General features: G+C 40.4%; 2 protein-coding genes and 1 non-coding gene across 13 annotated transcripts in view; 2 read left to right on the forward strand and 1 right to left on the reverse strand.

Moving 5' to 3' along the window:
- PHKA1 (phosphorylase kinase regulatory subunit alpha 1) overlaps positions 1 to 5,858 on the forward strand; it is a 171,405-nt gene extending 165,547 nt beyond the window's left edge. For all 6 annotated transcript variants that reach the window (XM_061136102.1, XM_061136103.1, XM_061136104.1 and 3 more), the window contains 3 exons: positions 1,065 to 1,118; positions 3,722 to 3,922; positions 5,239 to 5,858. In XM_061136102.1, coding sequence (XP_060992085.1) covers positions 1,065 to 1,118; positions 3,722 to 3,922; positions 5,239 to 5,412 — 429 coding nt within the window. In that variant the 3' untranslated portion in view covers positions 5,413 to 5,858. The remainder of the gene's footprint in view (positions 1 to 1,064; positions 1,119 to 3,721; positions 3,923 to 5,238) is intronic.
- Positions 5,859 to 14,516: 8,658 nt separating this feature from the next.
- HDAC8 (histone deacetylase 8) overlaps positions 14,517 to 25,853 on the forward strand; it is a 256,182-nt gene continuing 244,845 nt past the window's right edge. For all 6 annotated transcript variants that reach the window (XM_061137354.1, XM_061137357.1, XM_061137356.1 and 3 more), the window contains exons 1-4: positions 14,517 to 14,952; positions 15,785 to 15,837; positions 18,737 to 18,867; positions 24,941 to 25,082. In XM_061137354.1, coding sequence (XP_060993337.1) covers positions 14,728 to 14,952; positions 15,785 to 15,837; positions 18,737 to 18,867; positions 24,941 to 25,082 — 551 coding nt within the window. In that variant the 5' untranslated portion in view covers positions 14,517 to 14,727. The remainder of the gene's footprint in view (positions 14,953 to 15,784; positions 15,838 to 18,736; positions 18,868 to 24,940; positions 25,083 to 25,853) is intronic.
- Positions 17,671 to 17,777, reverse strand: LOC133053247 (U6 spliceosomal RNA). The gene has a single exon (XR_009692180.1). It is a non-coding gene; the product is annotated as a U6 spliceosomal RNA (small nuclear RNA).

A 25,853-nucleotide genomic window follows, 5' to 3' on the forward strand; every position in this document is an offset into this window, starting at 1 on the left:
TTGCATAGCAACTATAATGAAAGTCCAAAAGTGTTATGATAGAAGTACAAACACAGAAGGCTGTGAGAATACAAGGGAAAGAACGTTAAAATCTAACTGGGAAAATTGGGTATTTTGTGGTAGAATCAAAACACGAACTTAAACTCCTAATATAAAGAGGAAAAACAATCGCCCTCTGTTTTTTTTCATTCCATTCCTTTCAGAGTATGAATGTAACATAATCACCCTGTACATGTTTCCAGGCTGGTAATTCTCTGTATAAGGATTGTTACTTGGCATGTGAAACACTCCGTCTGGTAGAGTTGATAAACCTGTTGGACTGGAATATTTATCTGTGGTTTAAAATATGGTGTTTTGGATTTCTTTAAAATCTAAAATGGCAAGTCATTAATTCCCACTGCTTTTTAATAACTGAATTGATGGTGAGAGGGATATAGACCATCATTTATTCATACAGTATTTCTTGAGCATCTACTGTGCACTAAGCAATGTCCTAGGTGCTCACAGGTATACAACAGAAAACAAAACAGACAACAGTCTCTGTCCTGTGTAGAACTTATATTCTACTTGGGAGAGACAAACAATAAATAAAACACATAAATTATACAAAATGTTAAATGATGACAGTATAGAGAAAGTAGAGCAGGGTGAGGGGATCAGGAATGCTGATGGGGGATGTTTAACTAGAAAATGTAGTAATTATGCATATCCAGTACATGCATATATTTAGATTTTCTCTTTAGCCTAAAAAATCTTTCTGACGTCTAGTTGTGATGGCTCTGGAACCTACCATGGTATCCTCCTAGATAGTCTCTGAATCTTTAGGACTAGGCTATCCAATAGGTAGATCCTCCTGAGCCTTTTACTCCCTTAAGTAGAGAATGAACCTTGAATACCCTTAAGTCCATTCCTGCTTCTTGCCACACATTAATCGCAACCCCTTGGCAAAGACACATGGGCTGCAGGGCCTTTCACTGGCCTGTGATTACTCAGCATCTAAGTGTCTCCTTACAGTCTTCCAGTTGTCAGCATATCCTTGGTGACAGGTTTTTGCTGTTTTGCAGTGTCATGGACTTTCTGTGGAAGGTTTTGTTCTTCCTTCTTCCACCACTAGAGAGGTAAGATTCTGTCTTTCACATTTGTGTAATTGATAGCTTGTCTGGCTAAAATATTTCAGTGATCACTTTTCAAAATAACAAATCTGTGCTTTCATAAATCAGCTGAACATGAAATGCATTGGAAGAAAGGAGAGAATATTTTTTAAAAAAAATAGAATGGGAATATTAGAGAATAATTATGTATTACATTAATTATATAAAGACAGCTTCTTTTAATGGTTGATTAAGTTAGACTGATTTATGTGAATATTGCCAGAGTTGGAAATGGCAGATGAGAATGAATCTAAGAATGAATGAATGACTTCTCATGCCCCCATCCTGCTCATCCCTACCTTTCTCTAATAGGATGCTTGTAGACTATAAACCAGTGGTCCTTAGCTCTAACTATATATCACAGTAACCCAAACTCCTATCTCCAGCTCTCCAGGGATGGAACATGAGCACCTGTACTTTAAAAAATCCTAAGAATAATGCTAATTATAATCCTGGTTGGAAAACATTGCCATAAACCACAGACATAGATTAGAAGGTGCTTTCATATTTTGCTTTTTGCCCAATCAGACTAAAATTATGAAGAAATAGCTTTTAAATAAAATCAACAAAGGAGCTCGAATTAGTATGACCAATTCCCCACTCTGGAATTGTTGTAGATCATGACTGAAGGGCTGGGTACAGAAAGCTAATGCTGTGCTTCAGGGCTCCACTCCTGCCTAGAGGCTTTTTCTCTAGTAAAGAACACTGTGTCCTTTCTTGATCTTCTCTCTGCCTTTAAGCAAGATTAAAATGTTAACAAATTAATAATAATACATACCTGAATGTACCTTTTATGAATCTTCAAAATTCCTTTATACAGTCTTTAATTTGATCTTCAGCACAACTATGTGAGATAGCTAAGAAAGGGATTGTAGTTCCTAGTTCACAGACAAGCATATAAGTTTAGAAAAGTAAATTCTCCAAGGTCATAAAATTATGAACTGGCAAAGGCAGAGCTTGAGTCCTTTAGACTCCAGATCTACATTGCCATCCTAAAGTGTATGCTTAATACGGTTTCACCAAAAATTATTTGTTAATCAATTTCACCCTAAAATAACTTTATATTTCTTCATGCCTTTTTTACTCTAATAGTATATAAATATTTTACCTAATTCTCAAACTGTCATGTATATACAGTTTTAGATTCTACTTAGATTTTTCCTTTATCCACAGTCATCTTATTTATTCTTTTAATGATTCTACAGAAACTCATAATGGCATATCATAATATGCCATTATTTACACAACCATTCCCATATTTAGATTACTTCTAATTTTATACTTGTGCCGAAGTCTGCTGTAAAACACTCTTGCATATTGGGCTTTTATCCTCTCTTGAATTATTTCCTTAGGATGAACTTCCAGAAGGAAAATTATGGGTTAAAAGGCATTGACACTTTTATGATGCTTGTTATACTTGCCAGATTGCCTGCCAGAAAGATTGAACCTATTTATTCACTCAATTACTTTATTTTTTTTTCATTTATTTTTATTAGTTGGAGGCTAATTACTTTACAATATTGTAGTGGTTTTTGCCATACATTGACATGAATCAGCCACGGATTTACATGTATTCCCCATCCCGATCCCCTCTCCCACCTCCCTCTCCACCCGATTCCTCTGGGTCTTCCCAGTGTACCAGGCCTGAGCACTTGTCTCATGCATCCAGCCTGGGCTGGTGATCTGTTTCACCCTAGATAATATACATGTTTCGATGCTGTTCTCTCAAAACATCCCACCCTCGCCTTCTCCCACAGAGTCCAAAATTCTGTTCTGTACATCTGTGTCTCTTTTTCTGTTTTGCATATAGGGTTATCATTACCATCTTTCTAAATTCCATATATATGCGTTAGTATGCTGTATTGTTCTTTATCTTTCTGGCTTACTTCACTCTGTATAATGGGCTCCAGAACTAAACAGACATTTCTCCAAAGAAGACATACAGATGGCTAACAAACACATGAAAAGATGCTCAACATCACTCATCATCAGAGAAATGCAAATCAAAACCTCAGTGAGGTACCACTACACGCTAGTCAGGATGGCTGCTATCCAAAAGTCTACAAGCAATAAATGCTGGAGAGGGTGTGGAGAAAAGGGAACCCTCTTACACTGTTGGTGGGAATGCAAACTAGTACAGCCACTATGGAGAACAGTGTGGAGATTTCTTAAAAAACTGGAAATAGAACTGCCATATGACCCAGCAATCCCACTTCTGGGCATACACACTGAGGAAACCAGATCTGAAAGAGACACATGCACCCCAATGTTCATCACAGCACTGTTTATAATAGCCAGGACATGGAAGCAACCTAGATACCCATTAGCAGATGAATGGATAAGGAAGCTGTGGTACATATACACCATGGAATATTATTCAGCCATTAAAAAGAATTCATTTGAATCAGTTCTAATGAGATGGATGAAACTGGAGCTCACTCAATTACTTTAAAGGAGACTGAAACAGTGCTCTTGGCTACAGTATTTCTTCTGCCTTTCAGAATAGGTAATTGATGCCTCCCAGCACAATGGGCTCTTAAGAAGTTATTTTTTTCCCCCTTCTATCACAGATGACTCCAGGCGAGATCAAATTCTCTGTTCATGTGGAGTCTGTCCTGAATCGTGTACCTCAGCCAGAGTACCGTCAGCTTCTGGTTGAAGCCATCCTTGTCCTCACCATGATGGCAGACATTGAGATTCATAGTATTGGAAGCATCATTGCTGTGGAGAAAATAGTGCATATTGCCAATGACTTGTTTCTTCAAGAACAGGTAGGCAAACCTGTTGTTTTCTCAAAGGGAAATATCTGATATTAACTCTTCAAGAAGCCAAGGTCACTTTCTTGTGCCATCTTCCTCATAGCTCTTTTCTAGGCCTCCTTTGTAGTGGCTCTGACCTCTATCTGTTTGAGAACTAGGCTGTGAGATGACCTCTGTCTTTTACCATGTTTTGTGGTTGTGTTAGATGGTAAAGTTGCCTGGAACTCAGAAGGCTTTTATGCTTCTTGTCATATTTCATACTACTTTTATCACACAACTTTTTGTAGTGATAAAGACTTAAGAAGAAGCCATTGGGTAGTGTATCCTTTCTAGACTATTAAGGAAAAGAGAAGATTTGATTTAGGTTTGTTTTGTTTTTGCTTTTCTTTCTTACCTATAAGAAAATATTAAAGTACAATGTTTAATTCTGCATTTTCTTACTTTTCTTATTAAATCTTACTTCAGAAAATTAACCACATTTAAAAATGCAAACTACTAAAAGCTTTCCAGATGTTTCCTAGATTAAAAGTAGGAACACATAAAGTGAGGGGCATGTGCTCTTGTCAATAGAACAGTTTCCAAAACATGTAATCAGTGTTTCATTCTTTTAGGCCCTGGGAATGTGGATGCAAAGGAAATTAAAAGCTTCTCTAGGATGTTTCAAAGATTTCACAAGACAGTCCTAATTTTAAATACTCTGACTGCTATTTATTATATCAGAAAATGTGATCCTTTTCAGGCATTGACTCTAGCTTGGAAAGCTTGTGATCCATTTGAATTAAATCAACTTAGAAAGAAAAGAAATAATGGTCAAATACAAGATAAAATAATACATGCTGAGTGGCTTCCCTGATGGTCCAGTGGTTAAGACTCCATGCTCCCAATGCAGGGGGCACTAGTTCAATCCCTGCTTGGGGAACTAAGATCCCATACGGCATGGCCAAACAAGAATAATAATAATACATGCTGAATCAGTAGTACTAGAAGGATGCAGACCAAAGTTCCTCTAGGGTGATTTGTAAGTTTTAACTTTTGACTCTTAATGAACAAAACTCTAATTACCTATTATATTGAACTTTCAAAAATTCTAAACAATTAGTACTTTTAAAATAATTCATATGATTTGGGGATCTAGTGAAAAATGAATGTATAGAAACCCATAGCCACTATTTTGAGTATAACCCTGATCCCTTGCTGTCTAAACAGCCTAAGATCCAACTAGTTGGTGATGGGGAGGAGGCTCTGAGTTATTCTAATCAGGACTTTAATTAGTAGGATTAGTAATTTTTCCTTTCCCCTGTGTTTTCCCATCCTTAAAAACCAAACAGAAAACCCTCGGTGCAGATGATATCATGTTGGCAAAGGATCCTGCGTCTGGCATCTGTACTCTTCTGTATGACAGTGCGCCCAGCGGCAGGTTTGGCACCATGACCTACCTTTCCAAGGCAGCGGCCACCTATGTGCAGGAGTTCCTGCCCCACAGCATCTGTGCCATGCAGTGAGGCCTCTAGGCCTGGCTGCTGGGAGCCTTTTGACAGTTGGTTCCTGCCTCGTTGATTATGCATGGAACTGAAATATGATGGCCTGATCACTCCAACCCTGTCCCTTGCCAACCCCTCCCCCCAAAGAAGAGCAAACTTTTCTGATAAAATAACTGCTTTAGAAGATGTGAACCCTTGCTTGGAGGCATCTGCTCACCCAGGCTCTTCACTGCGAGCCTTCATTCTTTCATGGTTTATAAAAGTGTGTGTTTTTATTCTCTAGATCTGTTACAAACTTAGTTTTCTAACTCCTGTTTGGGGAGCAGATGTTAATAATAACTTATTTCTGAAGTTTGATTTTTCTTATGTGTGGTTTCATTGTGTAAATGAGTGGTGGGTGCATTGGGACATTATTTCAAATGAATAAACCCTCAATTGTTGGATTTTATTCTCCTATAAGTTGGAAATTGTCTATTCTAAGTGCCTTTTTGGGGGGAAAGAGTACCAGATGATAATTTTCTTCTTAACTCACATGCTGCCTCGTGCTGAATGATGAATTCCTTTCTGTGCACACTTAGTCTCTGCTTTTGCCTTCTCTGTATCTATATACATAATTCTTATTCTCCTTTTGGTAAAATATCAAGAAATTGCAAGTTCAGTGTGTATATTTAAGAATTTCAGTATTAACACTTAAAATCACATTTAATAAAGATTGCTGGTACTCAAAGATGTATGTGTAGCAGAAAATGCAGAATAACCCAGAGAAATGGATCCAGGGGCCCAATTTCAGAAAGGAGAGTGGAAGAAGAGAAGATGTCTGGGGAGAGTCTTACACCTAGGGAATGGAGAAGGAATCAGATGGATTAGTGTCTTGAAGAAAGCCTTGTACACTAATCCATGCCTTTGAAGAGTGGGCCAGCACACGACACAGATAATAATTGAAGCCTCTATCTTTGGTGAACAGGGATCCAGCAATCCAATCTATAGCTGCTTCACTGAGTACTCTTTCTCTGTGCTCACCTGGCCTTTGTCTCATTCACATACTCACTTTCTACAGCATCTACCCCCTCCAACTCCCTGACCTCCTATATACTTTTAAACTCATTCACTTGCATTTTTACTTCCTGGTTCTATTGTTCATATCTGTGTATATCTTGATATCTGTGGGCATATATCTGTCTCTTGAAAACACCTACATTTGTATGTATGCTGAAGCATACATGGGAACTTTTTCTGAATGTAAGTAGTTTTGATATGTCTGTATATCTATTAATATCTTTACCCATGTTTGACGAACTGTGTAAGTATGTAAATATGAGTGCTGTGTGTGGGAGAGGTATGTGACTGTGGTCTCAGGCTGACACACAAAAGATAATGGAGGACTCCTTGAGTCCTCTTCCTTAGTCTCACATTTAGGTAGCCATTGAAGAATGTTTCTCCTAACTTTCTGTTTTAGTTCAAGGCTACTATAACAAAATACCATAGACAGGGTGGCTTAAAGAACAAACATTTACTTCTGATAGTTTTGAGGGCTGAGAGGTTCAAGACCAAAGTACCAGCAGATTCAGTGTCTGGGGAGGGCCCTCTTTCTGGTTTGCAGCTAGCTGCCTTCTTGCTGTATCCTCACATGGCACAGAGAGAGTAAGCTCTGGGCTCTTCCTCTTTTTATAAGGGCACCAAGCCTGCCATGCAGACTCTACCTGATTACCTCCCAAAGGCTCCCATCTCCAAATACCATCACATGGAGGGACTGAGACTTCAAGATAGGAATTTTGAAGGGATGCAGACATACAGTCCATAGCATTTTCCTTCTCCCGTAAAGTACTGATTTCCCTATTTGCATTCAGATAACTTCCTACTTCAATCCCCTATTTTCTGTCAGATTTTTTCAGGTTTTTCTCCAAGAATGGGGATGGCGGGCTCTCTAAATAATTGTAACATTACCAGTGACAATATTATAAGTACACGTGAATAAATGAACATAGTAGGGTGATAGTAAAACAGATAGTGGAAACAAAGGATGGCCAACCTTTTCAGTATTTCTCTTACAGGAAATGGAAACACATGGTAAGTATCTTTCTGATTACATGATTTTCTGGTCACATATAAAGAAAATTTACACCCTTTTCTGAAACTATACTTTTGGCAATGCCAAAGAATGCTCAAACTACCTCACAGTTGCACTCATCTTACACGCTAGTAAAGTAATGCTCAAAATTCTCCAAGCCAGGCTTCAATACTATGTGAACTGTGAACTTCCAGATGTTCAACCTGGTTATAGAAAAGGCAGAGGAACCAGAGATCAAATTGCCAACATCTGTTGGATCATCGAAAAAGCAAGAGAGTTCCAGAAAAACATCTATTTCTGCTTTATTGACTATGCCAAAGCCTTTGAGTGTGTGGATCACCACAAACTGTGGAAAATTCTTAAAGAGATGGGAATACCAGACCACCTCACCTGCCTCTTAAGAAGTTTGTACACAGGTCAGGAAGCTACAGACTGGTTCCAAATAGGGAAAGGAGTATGTCAAGGCTGTATATTGTCACCCTGCTTATTTAACTTCTATGCAGAGTACATCATGAGAAATGCTGGGCTGAATGAAGCACAAGCTGGAATCAAGATTGCTGGGAGAAATACCAATAATCTCAGATATGCAGATGACACCACCCTTATGGCAGAAAGTGAAAAAGAACTAAAGAGCATCTTGATGAAAGTGAAAGAGGAGAGTGAAAAAGTTGGCTTCAAGCTCAACATTCAGAAAACTTAGATCATTGCATCAGGTCCCATCACTGCATGGTAAATAGATGGGGAAACAGTGGAAACAGTGACAGACTTTATTATTTTGGGCTCCAAAATCTCTGCAGATGGTGACTGCAACCATGAAATTAAAAGATGTTTACTCCTTAGAAGGAAAGTTATGACCAACCTAGACAGCATATTAAAAAGCAGAGACATTACTTTGCCAACAAAGGTCCATCTAGTCAAGGCTATGGTTTTTCCAGTAGTCATGTATGGATGTGAGAGTTGGACTATAAAGAAAGTTGAGCACCGAAGAATTGATGCTTTTGAACTGTGGTGTTGGAGAAGACTCTTGAGAGTCCCTTGGACTGCAAGGAGATCCAACCAGTCCATCCTAAGGGAAATCAGTCCTGAATATTCATTGGAAGGACTGATGTTGAAGCTGAAACTCCAATATTTTGGCCACCTGAAGCAAGGAACTGACTCATTTGAAAAGCCCCTGATGCTGGGAAAGATCAAAAGCGGGAGGAGAAGGGATGAGATGGTTGGATGGCATCACCAACTCAATGGACATGAGTTTGAGTAAACTTCGGAAGCTAGTGATGGACAGGGAGGCCTGACGTGCTGCGGTCCATAGAGTCACAAAGAGTCGGACACGACTGAGCAACTGAACTGAACTGAACTGAAACTATTTGTCTTTTCACTGGATGCAAATGTACCCCAGCCATGGGGAGTACATCTGAAGTGGCACATTTGAGCATCACCACTAGCTCCCACACAAATTTACCTGAACTGACATGATGGCTACATTTCTCTGGGTTTATGAGGTTATCTATCACTATGCATCCCATACAGAGCTACTTCACTTTTAAAGCAACTGTTTAGAAAACTTGATTCATATTTTGTTCATTTTTAAGTATGCAACACTAAAAAACACATTAGACTTTTTTAAAGCACTTACATTTTGAAAATAGAATAAAAAATTAGAATTTACAATTAAATTATGTCTGGTGCCAATGTGCAAAGTCTCATGTGTTTCTGTGATTGGAGTTTATTTCATGGCTCTATTTTACACACTGTAGGTATGCAGTACAGTCAAAGCTCATTAATTGGGTCAAAGTAGGATAATATTAATACATAAATCATATTATAAATTATATAATATGTAATATATGTAAAGAAATGCAGTTTTATTATTCACATGCACAGCTACTTAAACTACGCTCACTAAATTTAAACTAGCTTATTGATATTGTCAGGAAACCTGTTCTGATGAATAAGACTAATTTTTGCTCAACATTACATTTGTGTGCAGGTGGTTTCCCTGCACTACTAGAAGATACTTAAAAACTGTTCGCTCTCCTAAATGTTATAAATATTCGGCAGAATCTTGTTTCTGCTACTCATTAGCCTTTTGTGTAACAAGAGAGGGTTTATCCAGCAAGGATGAACTATCTCTGCAGTCCCATCCTGGTTAGTTGGGTTATACTACATTCTGAGAATTTTATGCAGCTGATGGGTCAAAAGTTGTTATTACTCTTAAAAAATCCTTTTTTTTTACTTACCAAATACCTAGTACCTGTACTAATGCAATGGAGATAAACACAGTGTTTTTTCATATTTAGTATTCATTTCCTATTAAACTTGAGTGGCCTTAGGTCTTGGTTTGTGCAGGACAGTCCCCATTTATGCCTGTTGTCCTGGTGTAATTATTAATAGCACTCTCTGACATTAAAAGTGTCCCAGTTTGGACGGTATGGTCACCCTATATTTAGCAGAAGTCTGATTTCTCTTAAGGCTAGGCCTAAAAGCCAAAGACCTGTTCTCAAACTAGTAATAGTACTCATGCAGTAGTGATATATGGGTAAAGATAACAGTGGGGTGGAGACTTCTCCCAAATTAAGAAATATTTGGCATAATAGCTCTTCAAGCAAATAATAATCAATATTTGAGTGCTTACCAAATGCCAGACATTGTTATACAGGCACTTGGCATGGACTGTCTTTTTTTTAATTGAAGAGCAATTGCTTTACTAATTTTGTATTGGTTTCTGCTGGACAACCATGTGAATCAGCCATAATTATACATATATCCCCTCCCACTTGAACCTCCTTCCCACCCCACTATCCCACCCCTCTAGGTTGTCACAGAGTACCAGGTTGAGCTCCCTGTGTTCTACAGTAACTTCCCACTAGGTATCTATTTTACCTATGGTAATGTATATGTTTCAATGCTATTCTCTCAGTTCGCCCTACACTCTCCTTCACCCACTGTGTCCACGAGTCTGTTCTCTATGTCTGCATCTCTACTGGCATGAACCATCTTATTCTGTCTTCATAATTACCACGTAAGATAGAAATTGTTGTCATACCCATCTTACATATGATGGAACTGAGGCACTGAGCATTATAAGCAAGTTGTTGAAGATCAAGCAGCCAGGAAGTGGTAGAACTGGGATCTAAGCCAGTCTGACTCTAGAATTCGCATTCTCAACAATGACACTTTCCAAGGAAAAGGCATGAGGAAATGGTGTGAAAACTAGGGTCATTTGGTTCAGTACAATTGAGGCATCAGTGGGCATATCATAAAATGCACAAAGAGGTTGGCCAGAGGGGTAGTGACTTCTTAATGTCTTTGCTTTCCCTTCTCCCTGCTTCTGCCAGCAAGTAAAGGCAGAGAAGATCATCAAAAGAAGCAGCACAGACTATCATGACCTTGCTAGTTCAAAAACTACCTTTAGCAAAAGTGCCTAAGGAAAGGGAGTCAAGGAACTTATCCAGGGTCACCACACTAAGTTAACTGTGGAGCCAAGATTCAATCTATTTCCTCTGACTTCAAATCCTCCGACTGCAAATCTGGTGCTTTAGGAAAGGTTTTCTTCTTGAGTTAAGGATCATAGAAGTATTAGGCATGTGGAAAGTTGAGGTTGGTACCTGTGGCATGATTTGTGCTCTATCCTAATCATGAATAAGGGTGCAACCTCCCTGTGGGATTTGGAGCAGGAATATGCTACCAGTTTCAGATCCCCAAGCAACAATTTATCCTTTTCCATTTTGCAACATTGTATGCCAAACAAGGATACTGTTTCCAGTTTAGAAGCAATGCTCCCCCTTGTTGAAGTGTTCAGCTACCTATTACTAGAACTTTAAGAACACATGGAACAATCCATTTTCACCTCAAATAGAGTCCAGATTTTAGATTCTCACTTAGCCAGTCTGTATTCTGCCATCATCTTTCCACTTCCTACCCATAAAAGCACTAGACAAGTTCTATTTCCTTCTTGTACTGCCAACCTGTCATGACCTCACCTTTTAGTCAACTCCTACAGTCCCATAGACTCCTTTCTCTGTGTAGACATGTGCATTTCTCTCTTACCCTAAAAAAATATACTAGGCTCTGATATCTCCCTGGGTTGAAATACTAATTCCTTCCTTTCACAATCAAAATTCTTCTAAAAGGAAGCTACACTTGACCGCATTGGCTTCACTCATTAACCCCTTGCTATCTGGCTTCCTTCCCTACCTTGTGTATTTTTCATAGAGCACCAGTGAACCCCTAATGGCAAAAAGGGTTGTTGTTTTTTTTTTAACCCTTTTGTGATACATGACATTGTTACTATGTCTCCTTGTAACTCTCTCATCCCTTGATTTCTGTAAAACTGTACTAGTTCTCACTCAACTGATCCTTTTTTGTCTCCTTTTTGTCATCTTTCTCTCCTAACTCCCCAAAACAGGCATTTCCCAAATTATTCTCTTCTTCTTAGCTCAAAGATTTTCATCATGGTGTGGGGCAGGTTACAAAAAGTAACATAATCTGATTTGCATGTTTTATGAAGCTCATCCAGACAAAGAATAGATTGGAAGTCAACAAGAGTGGAAGTCAAAACCAGTTAGATATTGCAGGAAGTCCAAGTGAGAGATGACAATGCCAGGACTGGGATGGTAGCAGTGCAGAGGAGAGAAGTGGATATATTTAGGATGTGTCTTGAAGGTAAAGCCAATGGATATTGATAGACTGGATTTAGGAGTGAGAGAAAAGGAGGGAATACAAATAACTCCCAGGTTTCTGGCTTAGGCAACTGGATAGATGTTGGTATCTTTACTGAGCTATGAAAGATGAGGAAGGGGTGGCAGAGACTTGGATAGGAAAATCGGGAGTGTGGTTTGAAAATGTTAACTTAGATATGACATTTAGACATCTATAGATGATATGACAATTAGATACTGGAGAAAGCCATGTTCCCTTGGCTATCTCAGCCACTATTATGACTTTAGCTATCTCTTATGTATGAGGGAAAATAAAATGGGTTAAGCACCTGCCCTCCCATCTGAGTTCTTCCTCCTAATTTCCCTGTTCCTTATATTGATACTACTGACATTCTCTTCATACAGACTTTTAAGAATTTTCAGTGACTCTCCTCCATCGCCTTCTCACACCAATATCCAAATAATAGTAGTAAGGAAGTCCTGTTGAACCTACCCTATGCACTATTTCTTTCTCTCTGTTTCCATTAACCCTTCCCAAGTTTAAATTATCATTACTTAGGAATTCCCTGGCAGTCCAGTGGTTAGGACTCCACCCTTCCACTGCAGGGGGCACAGGTTTCAGCCCTGGTCAGGAAAGAAAGCCCACATGTCACATGGTACAGCCAAACAAACAAAAAGCAAAACAAAACATAAATCATTGTTACTTGTTATCTGAACCATTGCAGCACTCCCACTGCCTGTAGGATATCTAATCAATATCTAATATTCCCTACATACTACTGCTATAGCAATCTTTCATTTTAAGTTTTCTGTTTAAATGTCTCCCTATTTCCCACAGGGTGAAGTTTATTTTCTTTAGCCTGGTATTCAAAACACTTCATGAGCCAGCCCCTTCAGCTAAACTAACCTAGAAATGTTTTCCTTTTTGTTTTTGCATATGCTGTTGATTCTAGTCAGCCTGCCCCTCCCCTGGCTCTCTTCTTCACCAAGTAAAATCCCATCTATTCGCTAGGACCCTCTCAGATGCCATTGAGTAAGAACCCTAGTTTGCCATTTACTAAGCACCAGTTTTTGAGTATTTAATGCTTATTAATTAAATAACCTAAGCATCCTACATTCATTATCTGACTCTGCACTGCTTATGGTTTCTTGTGTATCTCTCTCATCTCTACAAAAATGCAAATCCCTGAGACAAGAGATCAGATTATAATTCATCTTGAGGGTTGAATCCTCAGCTATACTGTACACTTAGTTGATGTCAGATAACGTTTGATGAATGATAGAATGATTGCAGAACTTTGAAGTAGTTTCTATGGGAAGATACAAAAGAAGCATAAGAGCTTACATTCTATCTAGCTAAAGAATACATAGCAGGAGAAAAAAAATCCAGATTTCCTGCTTTTCTGTGTGACTTTGAATAGTTACTTGGAAGTGTATAAATTTTAAGTTATTTTCTCTCTCTAAACTACATTTGTAAAATGGGTGTATTACAACCTCTTTTATAGGACTGTTGCAAGGATGAAATGAGATAATATATCCAAGTGCATATCACAATACTTGATAAATGTTTAATATCCTTAAAGAAGGTAAGGATATTGGATTGTCTGAGAGGTGTTAGTAAAGTCAGTTCATGTTGATATGAGAGTTGGGGACTTGGACATTGGCTAGTTTCCATCGGATAATAGGAACCTCCAGGAACCTGGAAATACTGGTGGTAATTCTAAAACTGCTTCAGCATAAAATAGTTTTTATGAACCCTCACATTAAACATAAAATATTTCCCTAACCCTTGTATAGCTGCAAAGACAAAAGGAAGAAAGGAAGAGGAGCTACAGTTTCCAACATCATCGAGAGTATCTTACTCCACATCAGTTTTCAAAGAGTGATTTGACGTTATTGCTTGATTGGAATCTACCAAGCAATTTACAGAATACCAGGCAGCCTCTTGAGAAAGTAGTACCAGCTTTGCCAGAGTAAATTATTGGGATTGTTAACTTTTACATGGACACGGACAGATAATAATGAAAAGCAGTAAACCAAGTTCGCACAAAATTTTCTGTGTAAATTTTTTAAACCGTTGGTACCATTAATTAATCCCGCAACAAAAAAAGTCCGTCTGAGGCAGTTGGGTGGTCCTGGGCTCTTAGTGGCCACATTGTGTCCGTCTTTAGATATTAATGTCGGTGTATTCGCAGATTGAGGCAATTCATAAAGCGTTGAGACTGTTTGAGGTTTTCTTTCTTTTTCTTTTCTTTTTTTTTTTTTTTTAAGTGCTAAATCTCAAATTCGCGGCTATTTTACTAATTAACCCTCGCTCTTCCGCTACTCAAATCCCTCGAAACTACATCTCCCATCATGCTCGGAAGCTGGTTTGACCTCATCTCAAATGGCCCCGTAGGGCAACAAGGATGGTTAATTTTGACTGTGCTAAATTGTACCATAAAATATCGGCCCTAGTTGGCAGCTATTTGGACTTTTATTTCTCCCGACCTCCCGTTTTTGAACTGTAGTCACTAAATGAAGGGGTTCTGGTCTGAGGAGGCCCATGCATTCCTCCAATTGGATGGGGAGCGAGATCAGTGCCACTGGCGATCTCGAGACTAGGAGGGAATGTTGACCAAGGAGCACCGCTGCGGCCGATCGGTGGAGCAGGAACCCGAGCCCAAGCTGAGTCCGAAAAAAGCCGGATCCGGACGGTGGCTCCGAAACGGCTGTAAGTGGAAGATGGAGGAGTCGGAGGAACCGGCGGACGGTGGGCAGTCGCTGCCCCCAGTTTACATTTACAGTCCCGAGTATGTTAGCATGTGCGACTCCCTGGCCAAAGTCCCCAAACGGGTAAGAAAGATTGGGGTGATCGCCGTAAGTTTTGGGGGTGGGGTAAGGGGCCGGTGGACGAGAGGGCATTCGGAAGCGAAGAGGACACAGGGCTGGGGAAAATCTTCAGCAGAAATTTGAACAGCTGTACCAGGTGATGGAGGAAGTGTTCCTTTAGAGAGTTTCCTAAGAACGCAGCTGGGCGTCCAATGGACAGGTGGGGGTGGGATGGAGGTGCGGGGGAGGGGATCGCACGGAGGGGATGGGGTCTCTACTGTCAGGGATCCCCAAAGTGGATAAGAAGCTAAGGGAGAAGTGTTCCATCACCTCCATAAGGCCCGATAGCTTTCGCCTTAGTGATTTGAGTTTTGGGGGTGAGGGGCCAGTGAACGTGAGGGCATTAGGAAGCGAAGAGGACACAGGGCTAGGGGAAATCTTCAACAGAAATTTGAACAGTTGTACCAGGTGATGGAGGAAGTGTTCCCTTTAAGAGTTTCCGGAGAGCGCAGCTGGGCGTCCAACGGACAGGTGGGGGTGGTATGGAGGTGCGGGGGAGGGGATCGCACGGAGAAGATGGTGTCTCTACTGCCAGGGATCCCCAAAGGGGAGAAGAAGCGGAGGGAGAAAAGTGTTCCATCACCTCCGTAAGACCTGGTAGCTTTCGCCTTAGTGATTTAAATACAATGTATCTGTATTGTCTAAAGTGCTTTGTAAACTGTTAAATAAAAAGAAGGGAGGGGAGTTAAAAGTTAGTTTCTTTGTTCAGGATGATTAAGTCGATGGGATTTCTCTGAATTAAAACATGTAAGAGACCATTTCTGTCTTTATCCCCTTTTTTTGCTGATGTTTTTAGGCCAGTATGGTACATTCCTTGATTGAAGCATATGCACTGCATAAGCAAATGAGGTAAGTTGTGTTTTGAACAGGACCCTGAACCCAGGTGTTCATAGCCTTAATGTCCTGCTTCACCGGTGGGGCTAATTAGTGAGAGAATGGTACTTTTTTAAAAAGTTTTCTCTTTTTTGTGTGTGTGATACACAGTGTTGGTAATCGGCCTGTAGCCTAATAAAAGCTCTTGAAGAATTAAGAAAACTCAAAAAAAGTGCTTGAAGCAGTTAAGAAATAGGTTAGGGATAGGTATTTTGTGGAGGTTTGGGGGTTAGAACATATAGGTACTAAAACCTATCTGATAAAAAATACCTTCAGCTGGGAGATGGTCTGGTTTGCTTGCTTTTTTTTTCCCCAAGCCAGATCTGAGTGTATGGATTCAATTTAAAACTTTTAGGCACACCATTACCACCACCAAACTTAAATGATGAGCCTAGAGACAGTCAAAACCAAAGGAAATTCCTGGAATGAAGGCCAGAATTCAGCACAGAGCTAAGTGCTTCTTTAAAAAAAAAAAACTGAACTTGCTGTTGGTCATTATAAGAGTAAATATAACCCTGACACTTGTAGGGGTATTTCTGACATTCCCTGGCCAATTAGGTGAGCATCTGTCTATGCTGGCTAGTGTGATAGGCTTCGTTTATCTCTCAAATGGTAGTGTAAATTTTATCCTTATTATTAACAAAATCATTCATTGAGTATCTTCTTTATGAACGTTTTTCAACCATTTTTTAGCCTATATGTTTGGTAAATAGAGAAACTACTTGCCTTTCATTAAACTATTTAGCATTTAAAAATTAATTTAAGACAGGCAAAAAATCAAATAAAAATAAAACTGTCTTTCTTGTTAAGTAGGGAGGCTTTTAGTAAGGATTTGTTAAGAGGAAGAGTGGGGACTTCCCTGGTGGCTCAGATGGTAAAGAATCTGCCTGCAGTGCAATAGAAAAAAAAAAAAGACCCAGGTTTAATCCCTGGGTTGGGAAGTTCCCCTGGAGAAGGAAATGGCAAGCCACTCCAGTACTCTTGCCTGGAGAATACCAAGGACAGGGGAGCCTGGTGGACTACAGTCCACGGGGTCACAAAGAGTCGGACATGACTGAGTGACTACCACACACAAGAGGAAGAATATTAGAAGAGGGAACAATTAGGGCTGGGAAACATGGTACAAGAAACCATAAAATTTTATTTTATTAAACAGACTTGTCACCTCTAAGGGTGTGGATATGTATTCTTGAAGAAGAAGCAAGACTCCTTGGATCTTGGCTATATGTATTTAATTTTTAAGGCTGAGACTGCTTGATAATGGTAGTAGCCTACATAACCATATTAATTCATAAAAGACTCATGGGCATGTTTCCTTTCAGCAACAAAAAAACCCACTACTGCCTCCCTTGTGACCTAGGTCATGCATTTTCAACTTGAATGTGCATAGGAATCACCTTGTTAAAATACATATTATTTTTTAAATTCTATTTTATTGAAGTATAGTTGATTTACAACATTGTTTCTGATGTACAGCAAAGTGATTCAGATATATATATATATATATAAGTATGTATATATATGTATGTATGTATATATATATGCTGTGCTTAGTTGCTCAGTCATGTCTGGCTCTTTATGACCCCATGGACAGTAGCCCACCAGGCTCCTCTGTCCATGAGGATTCTCCAGGCAAGAACACTGGAGTGGGCTGCCATTTCCTCCTCCAGGGGATTTTTCCCAACCTAGGGATCAAACCCTCATTTTCTGTAACTCCTGCATTGGCAGACAGATTCTTTACCACTCACTGAGCCACCTGGGAAGAATATGTATAACACTTTGCATCTGCTAATCCAAAACTTCCAATCCAAAAATATAGAATGCTTCAGAAATTTGAGTGTCATCATTGTGCAGGGACAATGCTAATCTTCTCTGTGTCTTTCAAATTTTAGTATATGTGCTGCTGAAGCAAGCACTAAAGTACAAATTCTGATTCAATAAGTCTGATGGGAGGCTGAAATTCTGCTTTTCTAACAAGCTCCCAGATGCTGATGCTGCTGGTCCATAGACCACCCTTTGAGTGGCAAAGCCTAGAGAGCAGTAGTGGCAGTGGGAGAGTCAGGAAGAAGATATAGGGACTAGGCAGCTAGAAGTTAGAGGTGGCTAAGTCCTTTTTGTTAGGTTAGTACCCTGTATTCTCTCCATTACTCCTATTTTTCACTTCTTGTGAACAATTGGTTGAGAGCTTCTGAGTGAAGTCTAGTCAGCCTATTTTCTCCTTCCTCTCAGAGGCAGATATGAGTGACCAGATACAGAAATTTCTACATTTTTGGTTGCCTATTTTTTATCCTTTACTATTAATAATGAGAGTTATCCACAAAGCATTTTCATGTATTATGTTATCATTTAATCTTCACATAAGTTCCTTAAGATACCCCCACTTTACAGATGAGGAAACTGAACAACAGAATGGCCATCTTATCTGAGGTTATGGAGCTGGTAATCATGATGGGAACCCAGTTTTCTGACTCCAAATTCAAAATTCATGACAATTCAGCTGTCTACTAAAGTAAAATTTTAGTTGAAAGAATTGTATTTGCCCAATTAGGAAAACTGATTCAAATGAAAATATTTCTTCCTACTGGTTTGACATGAAAGTTGTAACTCACAAAGCAAAGTTTGTGTGATATCTGATTATTTAATTTTAATATAATTACTTTTTTTAACTACCTTTAAACTTAAGGGACATATCTATCCTGTCACCCCTATTTAATGCAGTGGATGTAAGAAAATGAAGACTGTAGTCCAGTGGAGGAACATGTTTATTGCTTCAGCCCCCTGGAACCAGAAGCTGGAAGTTTTGGCTCCTGCTTCCAGGTTTTGGCATAATCTGGATCTGACTCACTCACCTCTCTTTGTTCTCTGTTATTATTAGGATAGTTAAGCCCAAAGTGGCCTCCATGGAGGAGATGGCCACCTTCCATACTGATGCCTATCTGCAGCATCTCCAGAAGGTCAGCCAAGATGGAGATGATGATCATCCAGACTCCATAGAATATGGACTAGGTAAAGTCATTACCAGGCAATGATGGGAGATGGACAACCTCCATCCATAGATCATAACTACTTCATCTTTTATAACTTGCAAAGTGAAAGTCGTTCAGTCGTGTCCAACTCTTTGCAACCCCATGGACTATACGTCCATGGAATTCTCCAGGCCAGAATACTGGAGTGGGTTCCCATTCCTTTCTCCAGGGGATCTTCCCAACCCAGGAATCAAACCGGGGTCTCCCGCATTGCAGGCAGATTTTTTACCAACTGAGCTACCAGGGAAGCCCTTATAACTTGCCTGATGGTCTTTAAAACTTTCAAATTAATAACTAATGTGTTAACCACAATATCAATCTCTTAGTTTAACTACACTCCCATATGAATTGAGCAAAATTAATGACGGATCAAATAGAGAAAAACCTTTCAGTTGCTTAGGCCCCAATAGCAGTGCCCAGACTGGGTCAGTCTATATGTACACTGATTTAACTGTCCTGTGACCTTGTATTTTAACTTCAATGTAGATTTATATTCTGGATAAGTTTGATACCTTATTTCTCATTAAACAGCTGCATTTTTAAAGAACCATAAGTGGCCAATAGGATAGTCTAGAGAAACAGTATGATTTAGTAGAAAAACACTGGACTGCAGGTATGTGTGCAAGGTGGAGGTGGGAGCTTAAGACACCAGAGGGTCCCATACCTGGCTCTGTCATCACTGATATGACATATCACCTCTCAGTCCTCAGTTTCCTCATCTATAAGATGTGACTAGTTAATCTTGAGAGTTTAGCCTTTCTAGCTCTAACACATTGAAGACATTTATCTCTCATTTGGAGCTGATGTTACCACAGTAGCTTTTTGGTAGGATATGTTGTTGTTGTACCTCAACCTAGTCTTTCTAATAGGTTGCCGGACCCAATTCCAATGTGTGGAGGAAAGAATTTGCCTCCACACCACCAAACAATGCTCAGGACACCAGCTTGGTGTCCTCCAATTCAACTCAGTTGTGACACTATCTACCTGGAGATAGCATCAGATTCCACAGGTGAAGTGCTCAGTCCCATAAGACTTCAGTTCACTTCAGTTCAGTCGCTCAGTCATGTCCGACTCTTTGCGACCCCATGAATGGCAGCACGCCAGGCCCCCCTGTCCATCACCAACTCCCGGAGTTTACTCAAGATCATGCCCATCGAGTTGGTGATGCCATCCAGCCATCTCATCCTCCGTCGTCCGCTTCTCCTCCTGCCCCCAATCCCTCCCAGCATCAGGGTCTTTTCCAATGAGTCAACTCTTCGCATGAGGTGGCCAAAGTACTGGAGTTTCAGCTTCAGCATCAGACCTTCCAATGAATACCCAGGACTGATCTCATTTAGGATGGACTGGTTGGATCTCCTTGCAGTCCAAGGGAGTCTCAAGAGTCTTCTCCAAATCCACAGTTCAAAACTATCAATTTTTCAGCGCTCAGCTTTCTTCACAGTCCAACTCTCACATCCATACATGACCACTGGAAAAACCATAGCCTTGACCAGACGGACCTTTGTTGGCAAAGTAATGTCTCTGCTTTTTAATATGCTATCTAGGCTGGTCATAACTTTCCTTCCAAGGAGTAAGCGTCTTTTAATTTTGTGGCTGCAATCACAATCTGCAGTGATTTAGGAGCCCAGAAAAATAAAGTCTGACACTGTTTCCACTGTCTCCCCATCTATTTCCCATGAGGTGATGGGACCAGATACCATGATCTTAGTTTTCTCAATGTTAAGCTTTAAGCCAACTTTTTCACTCTCCTCTTTCACTTTCATCAAGAGGCTTTTTAGTTCCTCTTCACTTTCTGCCATAAGGGTGGTGTCATCTGCATATCTGAGGTTATTGATATTTCTCCCAGCAATCTTGATTCCAGCTTGTGCTTCTTCCAGCCAGCGTTTCTCATGATGTACTCTGCATATAAGTTAAATAAGCAAGGTGACAATATACAGCCTTCATGTACTCCTTTTCCTACTTGGAACCAGTCTGTTGTCCCATGTCCAGTTGTAACTGTTGCTTCATGACCTGCATATAGGTTCCTCAAGAGGCAGGGCTGGTGGTCTGGTATTCCCATCTTTCAAAATTTTCCACAGTTTATTGTGATCCACACAGTCAAAGGCTTTGGCGTAGTCAATAAAGCAGAAATGTTTTTCTGGAACTCTGTTGCTTTTTCAATGATCCAGGGGATATTGGCAATTTGATCTCTGGTTCCTCTGCCTTTTCTAAAACCAGCTTGAACATCTGGAAGTTCTCGGTTCATGTATTGCTGAAGCCTGGGTTGGAGCATTTTGAGCATTACTTTACTAGCATGTAAGATGAGCGCAATTATGTGGTAGTTTGAGCATTCTTTGGCATTGCCTTTCTTTGGGATTGGAATGAAAACTGACCTTTTCCAGTCCTTTGGCCACTGCTGAGTTTTCCAAATTTGCTGGCTTATTGAGTGCAGCACTTTCACAGCATCATGTTTCAGGATTTGAAATACTCAACTGGAATTCTATCACATCCACTAGCTTTGTTCGTAGTGATGCTTTCTAAGGCCCACTTGACTTCACATTCCAGGATGTCTGGCTCTAGGTGAATGATCACACCATTGTGATGATCTGGGTCGTGAAGATCTTTTTTGTACAGTTCTTCTGTGTATTCTTGCCACCTCTTCTTAATATCTTCTGCTTCTGTTAGGTCCATACCATTTCTGTCCTTTATCAAACCCATCTTTGCCTGAAATGTTCCCTTGATATCTCTTTCTTAAGAGATCTCTAGTCTTTCCCATTCTGTTGTTTTCCTCTATTTCTTTGCATTGATCACTGAGGAAGGCTTTATTATCTCTGCTGGCTATTCTTTGGAACTGTGCATTCAAATGGGAATATCTTTCCTTTTCTCCTTTGCTTTTTGCTCCTCTTCCTTTCACAGCTATTTATAATACCTCCTCAGACAACTGTTTTGCCTTTTTGCATTTCTTTTCCTTGGGGATGGTCTTCATCCCTGTCTCCTGTACAATGTCACAAACCTCTGTCCATAGTTCATCAGGCTCTCTGTCTATCAGATCTAGTCCCTTAAATCTATTTCTCACTTCCACTGTATAGTCATAAGGGATTTGATTTAGGTCATACCTGAATGGTCTAGTGGTTTTCCCTACTTTCTTCAATTTAAGTCTGAATTTGGCAATAAGGAGTTCATGATCTGAGCCACAGTCAGCTCCTGGTCTTGTTTTTGCTGACTGTATAGAGCTCTCCATCTTTGGCTGCAAATAATATAATCAATCTGATTTCAGTGTTGACCATCTGGTGATGTCCATGTGTAGTCTTCTCTTGTGTTGTTGGAAGAGGGTGTTTGCTATGACCAGTGCGTTCTCTTGGCAAAACTATTAGCCTTTGCCCTGCTTCATTCTGTACTCCAAGGCCAAATTTGCCTGTTACTCCAGGTGTTTCTTGACTTCCTACTTTTGCATTCCAGTCCCCTATAATGAAAAGGACATCTTTTCTGGGTATTAGTTCTAAAAGGTCTTGTAGGTCTTCATAGAACCATTCAACTTCAGCTTCTTCAGCATTACTGGTTGGGGCACAGGCTTGGATTACCATGATATTGAATTGTTTGCCTTTGGAACGAACAGAGATCATTCTGTCATTTTTGGGATTGCACCCAAGTACTGCATTTCGGACTCTCTTGTTGACCATGATGGCTACTCCATTTCTTCTAAGGGATTCCTGCCCACAGTAGTAGATATAATGGTCATCTGAGTTAAATTCACCCATTCCAGACCATTTTAGTTCGCTGATTCCTAGAATGTCGACATTCACTCTTGCCATCTCCTGTTTGACCACTTCCAATTTGCCTTGATTCATGGACCTAACATTCCAGGTTCCTATGCAATGTTGCTCTTTACAGCATTGAACCTTGCTTCTATCACCAGTCCCATCCACAACTGGGTGTTGTTTTTGCTTGGCTCCATCCCTTCATTCTTTCTGGAATTATTTCTCCACTGATCTCCAGTAGCATATTGGGCACCTACCGACCTGGGGAGTTCCTCTTTCAGTATCCTATCATTTTGCCTTCTCATACTGTTCATGGGGTTCTCAAGGCAAGAACACTGAAGTGGTTTGCCATTCCCTTCTCCAGTGGACCACATTCTGTCAGACCTGTCCACCATGACCCAACCGTCTTGGGTGGCCCCACACGGCATGGCTTAGTTTCATTGAGTTAGACACAACTGTGGTCCTGTGATCAGATTGGCTAGTTTTCTGTGATTATGGTTTTAGTGTTTCTGCCCTCTGATGCCCTCTCGCAACACCTACTGTCTTACTTGGGTTTCTCTTACCTCGGAAGTGGGGTATCTCTTCACGGCTGCTCCAACAAAGCACAGCTGCTGCTCCTTACCTTGGACGAGGGGTATCTTCTCACGGGCTGCCTCTCCTGACCTTGAACGTGGAGTAGCTCCTCTCAGCCCTCCTGCGCCCCATAGCAGCTGCTCCTTAGAGGTGGGGTTGCTCCTCTTAGCCACCACCCCTGCTCTTGGGCGTGGTAGCTCTTCTCAGCTGCCTCCCCTGCCCTCGGATGTGGGGAAGCTCCTCTCGGCCACCGCCCCTGACCTTGGTCATGGGGAAGCTCCTCTCAGCCGCCACTTCTGGCTGCGATGGACCATGTGGAAGCGCACCGGCTATGACGGACCGTGCAGAAGCGTGGCCGTGAAGAGCTACCCCTCGCCCAAGGTCAGGGGTAGCGACTGAGAGCACCCACAAGACTTCACTCCGCAGCAGATACCAATTGCAAACCCAAGCTGCTACCTGTGCTCTGAGTGAGAGGCTGCAAATTGGAGGTTCTAACAACCTCACCAACTCAAGATGCCAAGCATAAGTCCAAGTTATTAACTCTACTTCTAACCAACTGTAAATCAGAAATTCCCATGACCTCCCCCCCTTGGGTTTAACTAATTTTCTAGAGCAGCTCACAGAACCTAGGAAACTCATATAGTCACTAGATTACTAGTTAATGAAAAAGGATATAACTCAGGAACAGCCAGATGGAAGAGACACAGAAAGTCAAGTTATGGGAAAGGGGCACAGAGTTTCCATGCACTTTCCAAGCATGCCACTCTTCGCAAATCTCTATGTGTTCACCAACCCAGAAACCCTCTCTCCAAACCCTCTTCTTTGGGGTTTTTATGGAGGCTTCATTACATTGGCATGATTGATTAAAGTCACTGGCCAATTGTTGATTGAACTTGTTGACCTAAACAAATAGGCTGCCAGATATTTCTCCATCAAACATGGGTTTGTTTGGGATCAGCAGAGAATTGCAATTTGGGGTCTGCAACCATAGCAAGCCATGTGCAATTTCTTGCATGGCTAGGGAAGAACACGCTTATAGAGAAGGAAAGGAAGCTGGGAGGGCTATAGTAACAAAAAAAAAAAAATTAAAGAGAGTCCCTGGCTTTTCATTGACTTGAATCCTTGCCAGGAAAGAAGTCTTTCTTGTTAAACTTGGTTATTGTGTCAGAGTGTGAGAGCTCCCCCTTCTGGTCTCCTGACTGTTTAATTGAAGTTTCTGTTTATTAATTTCTTACAAACTCAATCTCCAGTTTCTCTTCCCTCACAGGAGATCAGGAGGTAGAACTGATAGTTCCAACCCTCGTATGCCTGGTTCTGCTGGCAACCAACTCCCATCCTTAGTTGTGGTCCACAAGTCACCTCGTTAATATAACCAAGATACATCTCTGACTCATCATTTAGGAATTCCAAGAATTTTAGGAGTTCTGTGCCAGAAACTGGGAATAAGACCAATTATGCAGTTGACCCTTAAACCACCCATGGATTAGGGGTAACCACCCTCTGCACAGTTGAAAATCTTAGTATAACTTATAGTTGGCCCTCCATATCTGCTGTTCTGCATCCAGGGATTCAACCTACCAGTGATGGTGTAGTACTGTAGTATTTTCTATTGAAAAAACAAATCCACCTATAAGTGGGCCTGCATTGTTCAACCCCATGTTGTTCAAGGGTTAACTGTATATTCCTTATTATAAATCATAATATCACACCCCTCTAATGAGCTCTTCTGATGTTTGCCTGAAGGTTATGACTGCCCAGCCACTGAAGGAATATTCGACTATGCAGCAGCTGTAGGAGGGGCTACAATCACAGCTGCCCAGTGCCTAATTGATGGAATGTGCAAAGTAGCAATCAACTGGTCTGGAGGGTGGCATCATGCAAAGAAGTAAGATAATGACCTTTCTGCTTTCTACCTCTTTCCTTGAATCAGCTTTTCATTTATGTAAACTCTTATGTTTATTGTATTGGCATTTATTGAGATGTGTGTGTGTGTGTGTGTGTGTGTGTGTGGCACTTAGCTAAGGTATTCTGAAGAGATACAAGTAAAATAAAAAGATGACATAATATAGTGGAAAGTGTACTATTGAAAGTCAGGATACCTGGCCTTTATGCCTAGTTTCTCTACAAACTTGGCTGACTGACTTGGATAGATTAGTCTCTTTCAGTCTTAGTGTCTTCATCAGGAAAATGGGAAGAACAAAGGATATAAATCTACTTATCTAGACAATCCCTGAATTCCTTCTAAGCTTTCTAGAATTGCCCTATCTCCAAGGAACTCTAAAAACATTAATAAAACTAGAATAATTAGGGAGCAACATCAATTTTGGTACCAGTTGAATATGTATATGAGCTGTATTCAGTAATAAGGAGCAATTAATCATGGAAGTCTTGGAAGAGGTGAATTATAGAGCTAGTTCTAGAAAGGAACAGCAAGCAGATTTTTGAATAGATTTAAAACAAGAGTGGACGAGAATAGATTTAAAACAAATGGCTGAAGAATCAAAAAGGAGATTTATGCTGCTATCTCTAAGCAAAGTGGCAGCTGGAACTAGATTTTTTTCTAAGGAGAAAGGGCTTATGAAACAACTATTGGGTGCTACTTGGAGTTACAGGAAAGGTCCTTTTGGAATTTAACATTTCAAACAGTTGTACTCTG

The sequence above is a fragment of the Dama dama genome, chromosome X, assembly GCF_033118175.1.
Source record: "Dama dama isolate Ldn47 chromosome X, ASM3311817v1, whole genome shotgun sequence".
Lineage (NCBI taxonomy): Eukaryota > Metazoa > Chordata > Mammalia > Artiodactyla > Cervidae > Dama > Dama dama.